Source organism: Periplaneta americana, chromosome 7, assembly GCF_040183065.1.
Source record: "Periplaneta americana isolate PAMFEO1 chromosome 7, P.americana_PAMFEO1_priV1, whole genome shotgun sequence".
Taxonomy (NCBI): Eukaryota; Metazoa; Arthropoda; class Insecta; order Blattodea; family Blattidae; genus Periplaneta; species Periplaneta americana.
Genome location: NC_091123.1, coordinates 2,394,077 through 2,409,272, shown reverse-complemented (window position 1 = coordinate 2,409,272; position 15,196 = coordinate 2,394,077). Strand labels below are relative to the sequence as shown.

At 37.0% G+C, this 15,196-nt stretch overlaps 1 protein-coding gene across 4 annotated transcripts in view; it reads left to right on the top strand.

The window, feature by feature from the left end:
• Positions 1-15,196, top strand: part of Sh (Potassium voltage-gated channel protein Shaker) — a 627,168-nt gene that overhangs the window by 473,474 nt on the left and 138,498 nt on the right. For all 4 annotated transcript variants that reach the window (XR_011332902.1, XM_069830140.1, XM_069830138.1 and 1 more), the window contains exon 2: positions 12,345-12,468. Coding sequence is in view for 3 of the 4 variants with exons in the window: in XM_069830140.1 (XP_069686241.1) it covers positions 12,345-12,468 (124 nt within the window). In the remaining variant the exon portion in view is untranslated. The remainder of the gene's footprint in view (positions 1-12,344; positions 12,469-15,196) is intronic.

The window sequence follows — 15,196 nt, the reverse complement described above, 5'->3', positions numbered from 1 at the left end:
CTCTATATTCATTTCTGTATTCGCCCATACGTGTTACATGCCCTGCCCATATTATTATTATTATTATTATTATTATTATTATTATTATTATTATTATTATTATTATTACTATTATCGGCCGGGTAGCTCAGTTGGTAGAGCAGCTGGCTACGGACTGGAAGGTCCGGGGTTCGATCCCAGGTGGTGACAGGATTTTTTCTCGTTGCCAAACTTTCAGAACGGCCCCGAGGTTCACTCAGCCTCCTATAAAATTGAGTACCGGGTCTTTCCCGGGGGTAAAAGGCGGTCAGAGCGTGGTGCCGACCACACCACCTCATTCTAGTGCCGAGGTCATGGAAAGCATGGGGCTCTACCTCCATGCCCCCCAAATGCCTTCATGGCATGTTACGGGGATACCTTTTTATTATTATTATTATTATTATTATTATTATTAATGAGGATGCTGACACTCAAATGTATTAAGGGTAGGCGGCAAGGTCTGACGAGAATGGAGCAATGGTAGAACGACACGCGTCGCACGTGGTGGCCCGTCGCGTCGTATCGAGCGCTACACGTCAGTCACATCTGGCAACGACGCCGCTGCGTTGCCGTGGAGACGAGCGGTCCTTTCCGCAGCTGCCCATAGCGCAGCTATGACGTTACAGGGTTGCCATGACAATCCTGGGATACGGCCCGCATCGTTGCCGGATATGAAGGAACGGCCACATTGTTGTGCGGGAGACGGATGTGAGAGGTGAAAAGCTTCGTGACGGGATGCCGCTCACCAGGGGTCGCCAGCGGGTAAGCGATCGCCTCTCACGCGCGACCCTGTTTAACGACTGCTGGGTGACGGGCGCTCAACTAGGCCTACAAGTGAACTTAAAAGTGGTAACAGTTCACAGAGGCGTTTGAGGGCATGGAAGTAGAGCTTTTAATGACGTCGACATTAGAAAGAGGTGATATCGTCGACACCACCTCCGCAAAAGAGCCGGTACTCAATTTTATAGGAGACACCCAGGATTTTTAAAAATTGAAACTGAAGAGTAGTTCAAGGAATGTACGTACCAGAGGTCTGCATCGGACGTTTTCGCTCGAGCGCCAAGTAGTTCATAGCATAATCCGATAGGTAGCGCACATGCATGACGGGTAAAATTGTCGCGAGCGATAAATCCTCGAACGGTATAAGCCGAGCTTTAGACATTCGTTCTTGTTACAGTGATGAACTGTGTAGTAACATCATAGATGTTTATCATTTCAAAACTTTGCAGTGTTTATCTAACCTCTCCATACTACAACTACAAAACTTGCTTTAAAATGTAATATAAATGTTGCAGGTAAATGCTTTTTTTTTCCACATCTGATAGATGTTATTGGATGTAAATGTAATTATTATAAACGGAGGACACATTCACGATAATGCAAGAACTGTATCAAGTTTTCTAGTAATAATAATAATAATAATAATAATAATAATAATAATAATAATAATAATAATAATCTCTAATAATTAATGTATCAATCTTTGCGTCTGTAACAGTTGTGCAGCATGATTATTCGTTTTATTATATTTTCTGTGACGTTATCTCTGTACTAATATTGTTATTAATCTACTGCTATATCAATAATATTTTGTAAAACGTTTCTACATTGTCGCAGTATATAGGCGGAACACTATGTATGGACCTATCATATTATATATGTGGTAAATCAAATATTGAATAATTATTAATTAGCAATAATAACTGTATATCGAAGTTTTTCATACTATTTTATTTATAACTTCATGTTACTATTTTGGTACGTTCCATTAAACGTTTGTCATAAACGCAGAAAATAAAGCCTTATTTTTACCGTGTGAGCAAAACATATGTGTATCTTATCTGTCGCCTTCCATACAAGATAAGACATGTCGGTGAGATGACCTTGTACTGTGCTTCTATTTATTGCGAGCGTATCACGACCGATCTTACCTCACTCGAGGGTACGACATTCGACCGAGTTCAAGCGAGCGATTTAACTCCAATGCAGCACTCTGGTACGTACAGCAAGACCGTTAATCTGCAATTCATTAACGGCATTAACTGTCATATGGTTTTTTGTGTTGCTTAGGCATCTTGAATAATATTGTCTGCACCTGCATTAAATTCGTACAGTAATTGGCCAGTGCACATTACAATGATAGGCCACGTGGCCAATTACTGAAAGTATGTACATTTCATAATACAGTGACTGGCCACATCATTTTCACGCACGATGCATTCTGTTTTAACAGAACAATAAGTTAAATAACATTTACTATCATTGATGAACAAGCTTGTATATAATACAAGTGCTTGTAACATATTTTAATGACAAAAAATAAATTTAAGGAAAGACTGTTACTTAACAGAATTTTAAGACATGCCTCGAAATTCAAGAAAATCTCCACACCAAGATATACAGGGACATCATTTTATTTTTACTTCAATTTTTATTGTACCTGAGTTTTTTAATGTACTTCACTCCCACCCCTCCTACTAAGGAAGTTCCAACTCCACACAGAACCAAGACCGCAGATAGTAAGCAGTACTGAGTTACTGAGTATAGTACGTTCCAGAAATATGTTCGCGTTTTCCAGTGACGAAAGAGCTTTCAATATTGAATCATATTTTCGCACAGGTACTGTCCGTTTGCCTACGTCGCATCCCGATTTCCCCCACCTGCTTCTGCTCGCCCCTCTATAATAGCTGGGTTGTCTTAGCTCTTTTCTGAAAACATTAATTTCTCTTAGGAATTGGAAGTTTACGTAATATTATACAGCTGTTTAATTTAACTTAAATAAAAGGGCCTCGTTAAGTAATTAACTCTCACGTGATTTCCTCCCTTTCTACAATCCTACGGCATAACCACTTGGACGGACAGTAGATAGCATGTCTGAGTAATTTTATATTTTCGGGTCGGGCAGAAGTGAAGATTGAATTTACAGTACGTAGAGTAGGTACAGAATTATTTCAACATGAGTTACTAGTACGAAGGACGAAACTGGCAATTGGAATTAGATGCAATAGTCTATAGTGCGATAATATGCACATTAGAACTGAAGCCTGTATCGAAATGAACGGCCACCATTTTCAAAATTGTGTTTAAATATTCATATTATGATTATTTTTCAATTTAACTTCTTTCTCTATATTGTACGCTAATGTGCTGTAGACAGTATAATATACACTGCATAATGAATACGTTCGCATGGATAACTCACTTCGTGAGTAAAAACACTTATTCTTAATACAGTACTGTACTTTGATTAAAGAAAAACCTAATGAAAATTATCAAACTCAAAATCGCGATATTCCCTAGTTTACGTAAATGGATGAACTACTTTTCTTCCTTCCTATACCTAGTAGAGTGATTTGTGTTTTACGCCAGAATCATCGAACTCCAGTCTTGAAGGGGGGAGCAAGCGGTGTTTCCGGTTCTCTAAAGGTATAGACAGGTTAATATTAAAAATGTTAGTAAAAATAAAATGATGTCCCTGTACAATTCATCATTGCAACTAGTGCCGGTATCTTTCGGAAGAAAAACGATATGCAACCACAAACAAGGATAACAAATGCTGCTACAGAGCATAAAAAGCAAGAATTTCGTTTACAAATAAGCGGAAAATTAACAAATTAATTTCAGTTGACCAATCACTATAAGGTGGCCAATAACTGTATGGTTTACCCTACTTCTCTGGTCAGTATAAAAAGGTCCCAGTCATTTACAATTCCAGCAGAAGACACGTGATGAATATCTCGATTGGTAGAAGAAGAGCCCAATTATTGTTTTTAGGACCTTATTGTACCAACACCGCATTACATTTTTTTAGTGTCATTTGCAGTTAGCTATTCTGCCAGCTACAATTTATGAAACTATTATTTCATTAATACAACTCGGGACGTACACAATATGGTGCTTATTGTAGTTTGGAATTCCAGTTTTCTTAGTTTGATGCCTCATCTGTTTCAATTTACTTAATGTAATAGCTTAGAATTCAAATAAGGATTTAAGAGGAATTTTATCTGTAGAATAGTAGTGGCCCAATTACGTTATTTTCAAATAATAATTTACCCTTTTCGAGTAGTCACAGACAGAATAAAATTATATCATATCCTCTTGGAAGTGTTTTAAATATTCTATATTATGTTAAAGAATTAATTTTGAGATATTCAGTTCTTTGTTTCTAATGTAAAATTTTCAAGTCAGAGTTGCTCCCTTCTTCGCATAACCGCTTCAATTATAATGCATAAGTATTGAAAATTTAGTTTTAAAAGTAAATGGCATCGAAGAAAATTTATAAGAATTCGAAACTAAAAACAAAAACAGGCTTATATCTCAAAAGTCTTGACTTTTAGATAGTATCGGAAAAAATATTTGCAGTCGTTGGAGCTCTCGTCACGTGACAGTTTTCGCGTCTGCGGCTCAAGAGCTAGTGCGCTGGTCTTTCATCCAGACGGTCCGGGTTCGATCCTCAGTCAAGTCGTGATGGAATTTGTGGTGGACAAATCAAACGTCGCAGAGGGGTTTTCTCGGGGTACTCCTGATTCCACCAACATTCTCCACGTCCACCGCTGTAGTGAGACCGTAAAACGAGCGGCCCCGGGTTCAAATCCTGGTCGGGACAAGTTACCAGATTGGGTTTTTTTTCTGAGGTTTTCCCTCAACCACTCGAAGCAGAATAGCTGGGTAACTTTCGGCGTTGGACCTCGGACTCGTTTCGCTTTCACTATCATTTCATTAATCATCTTCAATAGTTACAGTTCGACCAGGAGGACATGGCGGACGTGATTCCAGGATCTGCCTATAGGCGGCATCTATCTGCGGGAGCTGCACATATCCCATAAAAACTGCAGGGGCTTCAATAAGCGAATTGCGGTTAGATCGGGATAGTGTAGCTCCCTTGGATAGATGGCGCCTTTGTGAGTCGTGGAATGGATGGTGGCATGGCCTTCTGGTTGAGAATACATCAGATCCAGGCACATAAATTGCGAACAGATGGATTGATGTGACGAGGCTGGAGAATAACATCGCAGGCAAGCGGAGGAATGATCTCCAGTCAGAACTGCATTCTATGGCTGAATCGATACAATGGCACCATGCAGTGAACCATGCGCTTGAAGAGCGATCCTAAATTGACTTCAACAATCATTATGGATGTTGTACAATAAGCCTAAGGCTGCGGTGCTTGCCTTCGGGCCCTCCTCCGGAAAAAAAAAGCACTCTAAACCTCCCCTAATTTCATATATCATTCGCAATAATAAAAATAGGCTGGGGTGAAGTGTTGCGGGTAGCATGAGTTTTCGATGCTGATTTTAGAAGGACTTGGAGCTCAGGGTCCCGGGTGCTTAACCCTTTGAAGCATAGTGATTATTCAGAAGAACCACCGTTTTCTTTATTTCTAAATTTTATGGCATAGATATTCCATCAAGGAACCACCTCTTGAGTATACATAGAGGTGCCATCTGTGTTTTGAAATTATGTGCAGAGTTAAAATGTGAAAAAAAACTTGATTGAAGCTTTGGTATGATCCATAATATGAAAAAAGTAAAAAAATTAATTTGTCTTTCAAAGGGTTAACAGACTACTCTTCCGCGACTTGGCTCTATAAGGGCTGAGGCAGTATGGCCCACCTGTCAGCGTGGGTTTCACGAATGTCAGACTTGGACATCCATGGCATGCATTGTACCGTCCGGTCCAGTCAGTCACTTGGCACTTTTTAGCAGCAGTCTACTGTTCACCCGTGTTTGTTTCCATAGCTACGAGCTCTAATGTGAAACTGCTCGTCTGTTTTCTTGCATGCGCGTTGCTTTCCTCTTTCATGTCTCGTCGGTGTGATTTATCTCCACGGATGCGTGTTTATTGCCGTAATTGTGATCACTAATGTAGTTGGTGGTTAGTAGTAAATATTTTATTCCTGATTATCGCCGCTGAGGGTACAACAGTAGAGAGCTGAAGGCTGGATAACTCGGTCATGGCGAACTTTAAGATTAGAAATGAACTCTCACCGTGACGACCTGCTGGTGAGTTCATCCGTGTACCGCTCTTTTTAATGATATCTCTGAAGAATTCTGTTTACATTCACTAGCAAACTTCATGAAACGAGAAAAATATTGTTTTAACCTCTTCCCTTACTATATATTTTACTAGTTTTGTGAAAAAAAAAAAAAAGTATCATATTTTTTATTTTCGTAAAGAGATCATTTAATATTGCAGAATCACTGTACATCACTAATTTTCTTACATACCTAAAAAATCACTGTGAAATAGACATTCATTCACACCTGAATTATTATCCCGAGTTATCCCGTGCACCTTGATTCCAGCTCTGGTAGTTGTCCCACTTTGATTTTCTCCTGAACTATTTTCCAACTTATGTTATTCATGGATTAATTTATGAGGTACAATACCAGTGCTGTTATCAAGGCGTTAAATGTTGCTTGTCGTGTGATAGACTCGAAAGCAGGGTATTACGCACAGTGGCAGATTGCATTCCGGACAGTAGTATCTGCTCTCCTATATGAGAAGAATGGTGTAGCAGTCATTGAATATTTGTACCAGTACATCTGTTCTTCAGGTTTGTGAATAATGTTCTGCAGTATCACTATGCCTAAAAGTACACGTATTTCAGAGTCTGTAGTAGGCCGCCACGAATTATTTTCAGCATTCTGTGAACACTTATTAGCATGCCGAATCGTCTCCTTGAATATAATGTTGATGAGGTCATTATTAAAATAAATATTCGAAGCTTCGTTCTTTCGCTTGCTCTGTTGAAGCCATGTTCGGTACAACTAACGTTTGTGAAAAATTATTTTCAACAATGAAAATAATAAAAACCAAATTTAGATCATGACTGATCAACTACGAGTGACATAATTCCTGATTTTGAAACTCTCTCGCAGAGACATTCTGAAGACAGTTAATTTTAGGTTGTGATATTGTTCATTTATTGTTCATTTCTTTCTTCGTTACACGTACTAAACATTAGTTTGTAGCCTTGTACTGTATAAAATTATATTTAAGTGCTTGACGTAAGCAAAATGAAAATCCGTTAATAAGTCAGACTGTTGTTTTACTTCCCCTTCGGGTGTCCGCCTCCCTCGATAGGTGCTATGCACGTTGCAGGTTACACAGTGGCTCGGCGCACAATCACATTTTCGCCACGGCTGACTTATGCTAAGCGTCTAAGAATGCGCCACGAACACGGCCGCACCCTGTATTTTCATTGCGGTTCCTCTTCACAACCCTGTCACCATAAATCTCAGCTCTGCTTCTTTCATAACCCTGTGAGTTGCGGACGATTGGACAAGATTGTCCAGGCTAATAATACGCATCGTCCTTGCGTGGAATGAAACGTCACACTCCCCCGCTCCATTCAGCTGTCCTCGTCGTCCTTACTACTCTACGTCCTTATCACTTTATTAATTTACTTTTTCTTGGCATATCACATACATATTCCGCGCGTTGCCAAAATCATCTCTCTTGTCTTCCAACAGAGGACAGCACTGTCGTTCGGGAAGCCACGAACAATAAGTCAGAATTAAGGCTGGTTCACAATAAACCGGGAACGAGAACCAGAGTGAAAACGAGAAACAGAGGACGTGAATATGAAAACTTTTGATTCACAATAAACCGAGAACGTAGACGACTATGCATATCGATATGCATGTCAATAACGATATGTAAAGTCGATATTACGCATTCTGATGTTATTTGTGTATAATAGACCAATGGCGTTCTCTCATGAGTACAAGGCAGCCAACATAAACACAGGTTAACCAACTTCGAAATTTCAACTGAAACATTTCATTAGGTACGGTGCTATAAATATGCCCTTGCATCTTTATTATCACAACCTATTTTAAGTCTACCATAACGTAAAATAATTAGAGAAGAAACATTTGTAATAGAACAAAAATGAACACAACAGTAGTTATTGAATTGAAGCATGAATATGTAGTGTGTAATACAACCAATACAGTAATAAAATATGATTCACTTACGATCGGTGTTCAAAGATGCAGCTATTGAAAGCCACGTGTTCTCCTTCATTTTCTCATCTTTATACGAGGTGCGCCGCTTATCGCAAACGTGAGGATTTTCCTCAACACTCAATATTAGAATCTCGTCAAATAAAACTTGCTCCATGATGCACAGCACAGAACAAAATAATGCATAGGTTATGTCACGGTCTTCTTGCTACAAAATATACGACAAAATTGCTTTTAGATGGCAATAGAATGAATCTAGTGGGCTGTGATCGGAAACGTGAACGCCAAAGTTGAAACTTGGCCAACTCTCCGTTCCCGATCCCGGGCTCCGGCAAGCTTTTCGTTAATTGTGAATGCTCACATTTAAATGTACACATTTTAACAATTTTACCGTTTTCGTTCCGATTCTCGTTTCCGGTTTATTGTGAACCAGCCTTTAATGTTGCCAACCGTCCGGAATTTTTTCGGATTGTCAGGAAATCAGACCCCTATGCAGGAAAAAAATTAAATTGTTTTCAGAACGTTAAATGTCCGGAATTTTGTTGATTGCAATATTATATTCTGAAATTTCATATTGATATTTCATTATTAGAGATCCGACGTAGTTCGCAATGGCTACCAAAGGCATTTTATAATTATACGATATACTTTTTGATGAACAGAAGCAAAGAGTTTGTAAGTATTATAAGTAGACAGTGGACGCGAGATGACTTATCGTTGAATGTAGGTGCACATTTACTATATGTTACATTTTCTTCATTCAGACCATTGGCTCAACAGGTTTTAAACGTAAACAGACGACGTCAATATGCTACTGTATCTCCATACAATCAGAAGGAGAAGAAAAATGACGTACTGTAGCACATACCTCGTCATCATTGATGGAATTACCGGCGTTTCAGTAAACTTCTGTTCTTAAGTTGTCGAAGCTGAATCGTCTTCACCTATCGCTTAAACAGTTTTTGTATCGAGAGAATTTCTGAAGAAAACATCTAAACTGTGGATCACTCAATTTCTTTAGAGGAATATTTGCACTGAGCATCATGTTGCACATGTCTTTGCAAAACGTTTCCCGCACAACTAAATGATGATGATGATGATGATGTAGTAGATGGTTCCTCAGATTTCATTTCAACGCATTTCCTATGTGATGTACTGTGTATGGCTGAATTAGTTGGAAAATTTTCTTTATGCTCGGCCATGCCGAAATGTAGTAATTATACACCTGGTAGCAGACCTTTAATGCATGTCATTAAAGTACACCTACTCATTAAAGGTCAGGTCTTTCAGCCAATGACGACTCAGGTTACAACTGTTCAGCCAATGACAGGTCAGCTTTCTACCGTTATAAAACCGCAAGTATCGATTATTCTCGGATATGCAATCGAAAGAGAATTAGCGAAAAGTCACGGAGGCTGGAAATCCAATACTGTCGCAGAAGGTTATGTTCTGTTACTATAATAATTAGCGTTAATTGTAAATAATATTCAAATAAATTCAATTTGTCATCTCGTTTTTCAATGTCTAATTTAATTTCAATGTTATCTCTTTAGGTTCTTATGGCCTAGCAAGGTCAATGTGAACATCTGTTCCTCGGAAAAAATCAATACTTTCGCGTCTGCGCACATCTCACAACATACGGGACATTGGCCAAGGTCAGATACAAAGAAAATTAATAATATCAAGTTAGAAATATGGTCGAGCATAAAAAGTCGTATGAAACTCGCCTATAATGGTAATTAAGAAGCTCGTATGAAAATTATGAAACTCGCTTGCGCTCGTTTCATAAATATCCATACTCGCTTCTTAATTACCTTCATTATAGGCTCGTTGCATAATGTACTATTATTACATAAGATGAAATTTATTGAAGAATAATATGTACTGATTTGTTAGGGTGAGAATCTCGAATTAAAGAAAATGGCCTACGAGATTCTCTAGCCTTGTTTCAACTAAAATGAAAATTCAGAAATCAAAATTAAGATCGAGCTTGAATGATGAACGTCTTGCTTTTCAGCACCACTGAACGGAAACCAGACTTCAACTGTTAACTTTTTATAGTCACGCTTTTAGACAGGAAAGAGCATTGTGGTGGTGCCTGCAGTGTATAGTCCAGATCAACTTACTTCATATCCTAAGGGTGAAACTTAACCATTTTTCCCCTATTACTACATATAAGTTAGTGTATTATGGTGATTTTCTAGTTTGCAGGTTGAATTTTCTTTTGCCAACTTCGTTTCGAATTTCGGTACTGAGAAATACTATAACTGGTAGCGATTTTATAACTGTTATGTTGGCAGCAGTGACACAACTTGTCAGTAGTTTAAATTCTGAAAATTCAAATTGTTCTAGATTTCTGAGGCGATTACTGGAAGCTAGTGAAATTGAACATACTAATAATTAATTAATATCAGTATTAATATTAATACATAATAGTTATTGTATGTGTTGCTTTGTGTTGTAATTACAATTCAAGATTATAGTCAGGTAGGCTAAGTGTAATAGTAATATACGTTACAAGAGCGGTATGTTGACGTTTTCATGGTCGAGGAAAAGATTGAAAAAGCGAAACGTAGTTGAGCTTTTTTTAATTTCCGAGAACATGAAAACAAACATACCGCTCGTGTATCGTACATTATTTTGTGCGAAGATCGTTTATTACATACCTGAAAGACGAATTTCTAATTAGTTGTAATGAAATCTCCATCTTGGTTTCTGTTTAATGACGGCAACTTTAGAAAACAAAAAAATCTATACTCCAGCAGGCCGTGATATACGTATGTTTTTTTCCCCCCCCAGTCTATAAATGCGAACTTAAAACAAACGGTAAGGTTATGTAATGATTTATTTTTCATTTTAATATTTTAACAATATTATGTATATAACATATTGCAGTAATAACATCGGCATCTGGAATCTTGTTGATTTTTTCACGGCTTCCTTAATGTTACTTGTATCAGGAATGCAATAAGTTTCGTGGAGTAGTAGACTTTACTTAATTTTTGCAAATATTTAAAAACAATAATTAACATTGCAATTTAGGTGAAATTGCAGTGGTAAGTTTCCAATTTATAATTATTACTATGTTAAACGTCTCTAAAAATAATATGTTAAAAGCCTAAAGCAGTAAAATGAATGTCGCGCTTAAGCGGTAAGAAGAGGGAAATTGTTATGTGTGTTACCTTGGGAATACTGAATGTGGTATTTCACACTTTCCGCGTATTGGGTCTGTGCGGAAAACAAGCAAATACGCACGATCTCGCACAAAAAAATATAACATACTTCGTGTGATATATGCCCCTGGGTAATCGATAGAAATACCATTTCATATTTTATTTAATTTCTTTCGTGTTTAGACTTTTATTACAATCATGGAGTAAATATTCTAAATCATACATTTCAAAGTGGCATTCGTTTTCGGAATTCGTACTAATCATTTCATGTGATCAAACAAAATACATTTTTAGGTTAGGTCTCGTGAATCGTAAACTGTGTAATCAAAGCAATAAATTTAATGTTGTCACAAAAATACATTTTAATATTAGATCATACATTAATCTGCTAACTACTAACATAATGTGCGAGAGATCCAGAAGAAAAATACACTCTTTCACAAATTATTGAAGCTTTTAGAAAACACCTCCTCAACATAAAGATGAGATGTGGTAAATAAGCAAGATATCGTTATTGTTAATACTATATTATTATTATTATTATTATTATTATTATTATTATTATTATTATTATTATTATTATCATTATCATTATTATCATTATCATTATCATTATTATCATTATTATTATCATTATTATCATTATCATTATTATAATCATTATCATCATTATTATTATCATTATCATTATCATTATTACTATTACCATTACTATTACCATCATCAAATTCAACATCAACACCATCATCATCCTCATCCATCATCATTATTATTATTATTATTATTATTATTATTATTATTATTATAGTACTTGGCATTGTGATTTTACACTCTTTTGGTGATATCTCGTATTAGTTGGCAACACTGAAGAGACGGCCAAATTAGCCTTTTAGGAACTACTCTTACGTGATCTTCAATATATTATAGAGCTCACTGGCTGTGGCATATGCCTCATCTAGCGGAGGCTTGTTGAACTTCGTGTTACGCTACAACTGTTAAATTGTACTTTAAACAAATATGTATTCACGTCAAGATAAAGTGAAATTAAGCTAAAAATTAAAAACCAGATGCATAAATCCCTGAACTCGTCTACTTATATTATGTATATCAGGTTTAGCTGGAACTTGAGAATGTTTGCTTTGCAATACAACGCCAAGCTGAGTGACTGCGTGTTGTGTTGCAGGTCGCTGCCCAAACTCAGCAGCCAGGACGAGGACGGGCCGACCCCTCACAGCCAGTTCACTGGCGTGCAGCACTTCGAGCCTATCCCACACGACCACGACTTCTGTGAGAGGGTGGTCATCAACGTGAGTAACACTCAGAGGTTAATGTTCTAGTTATAAGTTATGAAGAACAAACCGGTGGGACAAGAAATCTGTACCTGTACTGAGATTCGAACTCGCATACTACATGTTACCCTAACCCGAAGGGTTTTCAATTAGAGCAGCTGCTGGTATCTGAGTTCTCATGGAGAATCGCCCATTGTCTACCTCTTTCTTGCATTTCTCTTTATTCTCCTCTCCTTTACCCTGTCCTTCCTCTTCCGTCCTACTCACCCTCCACATTCTGTTCTTCCCATTAATCTTTTTTCCTCTTTCCCCCTCAATTTTCTTTTCACGGCCACACTGTCATTTTAATCTCTTCCTTCTGATCTCCTTCCCAATGGTCATCCCACTGCTGCTGTGAACAGCTTTCCTCTGTCATTCACACCCCAACATTGCCCCATTATCCACGTTCCATCCTCTTCTCATCTCCAAATAACTCTTATAGTTAAGAATGGAGTGGGCTGAGACAATATACTATCATTACTATACTGTAAATTCTTAGTAACAAATGTACCTCCATTCATAACTTTCTTTGAAATATACTGGGTGAGCCTATAAAATATACCTGTTTTTGGCGTTTTATATTCCGCAAGGTTAGCACAATATTATTCTTCAGGTAATATGTTCTGATGGAACCTCTCACCATATTCGTCACTCACAGCGCCGAGATTTGATGAAAAAAGTCAAGATGTGAATGAAGAAATTGAATTTTTAAAGATATGCGACAACCTAGATTCTGAAAAACTCTAAGCATGTTATATACAGGGACATCACTTTATTTTTACCAACATTTTTAACATTAACCTGGCTATACTGGGAAACACTGTTACCCCCTTCCATTACAGGAGTTTGGTGTTACTAGTGCAATATGTAAACAAATCATTTTTCTAGCTATAAGAGGAAAGAAAAGTATTGTATCCATTTATGTTACAGGGAAATACGATATTAGGATTTTCAGTTTGATCATTACTTTTACGGTATCTTATCAAAATAGAATAGATAGTAACATTTTTTTTTTTCACAAACTCAACTCTTCAGACGGTTTTATTCATTAGAAATGGCTACTTTATTCAACATATTACCGTACTTTCGGTAACTCTAATCTTCACTTCTGCTCAGTCCACACAGATAAAGTTATTCAGTCATGCTACACACCGTACCTGTGCGAAATAAGCAGGGCCGGGTATTTACAGAGATCGCGAAAATCACGACAAAATAGACATACAATAGATTTTTACTAATCTTTACGAATTAAGTAAATCTGATTAATAATATGGGGATAAAACAATCACGACAAATCGCGAAATAGAGTTCTAATAGCGAATTTCATATTCTGACAATGAATTTTTTTCGGACATTTTTTCATTTGAATTTGTTGCACATTCATAGGCTACATTACATGGTATTTCAGGTGTTCTGATTACATTAGTGAACTCAAAAGACGAAGAATTCAACATTTCACTAATAATTTAAAAGTATTAATTTGAGGGATGCAAGTTTTTTTTTTTCCGTTTTTAATGAATGTGTGTTAAATACAGTCTCAATCCAACAAATATTGTCTATTGGCCATACCGCACCTTTACCAGAATCCAACGAACCCTTAATGTTAATTAATTATTTGGAAAGTAATATTCATACTGAGTTAAAACTCCAATTCCAAAATAATTGTAGTTCCCAAAATTTCCATTAATATCCAACAAGAGTACAAATTAGTCTCCAACAATCTCCGCCGACACCAATATTTAAAAAAAAACACACAAATAATAAAATTAATCTCCATAAATACCTGCCCCTGGAAATAAGCATCAATAATATAGGCTCTTCCTTCTACAGAAAACGCAACCATATTTATGAAACACACTATACTCTGTACTGTTTAATAGCAGACTTCGAATACAACAGCGGCCGTAAGTTTGTGTGGCTGACGGGAGCAAGAATATTACTGCAAGGGGTGGGAATCAAGTACATTCATAAACGCAGGTACAATAAAAATGCAAGTAAAAATAAAGTGATGTCCCGGTACTAGCTCAGCATAATAATCAACTCGATAATTTCCTGACAACCTAGTTGACACTAGTGCAAATGTGTCCCAAGCTTCGAGTTCAAAAGCATTCAGTTTTGACCTGAACGTAGTGTCACGCATCGTAAAGCCGTGATAGAAAAAAAATCGGACTTCGGATCTGTAATCAGCATACTCAAATTAGGATTGGTACACATGTTTTCGTTCAGTAGCAAAATCACTGTAGACCAGTGTTATTTATCATTTTATAAGTTGAGAAAGTATATCTTTACAGAGAATAGATGGGCGCGGCTAAACTTACATTATTCTCAATTTCATCTGGGCGATGTTCACTTTTACTTTCCATGGTTTAATGCACACATTTCAGCTCTGAAAAACCTGGACTTTCCTTCACCCAGTAGACCACTGAGTCCTGTAATAAACCTGACCGACAGTACATGTTTCACTTTTGTTCTTACACTTATGTCAAAACCACTGATGTTTATACAGAGACCATTAACTGTTGTGCAAGTTTGAGAGAATATTTTACAATGGCTTTAACTACGCAACAGAAAATTGATGATGATGATGATGATGATGATTATTATTATTATTATTATTATTATTATTATTATTATTATTAGTATTATTATTATTATTTCTCACCTTATCCACTTTCAAGTTTTGTCTTTTATCCTTAATTACAGTAGT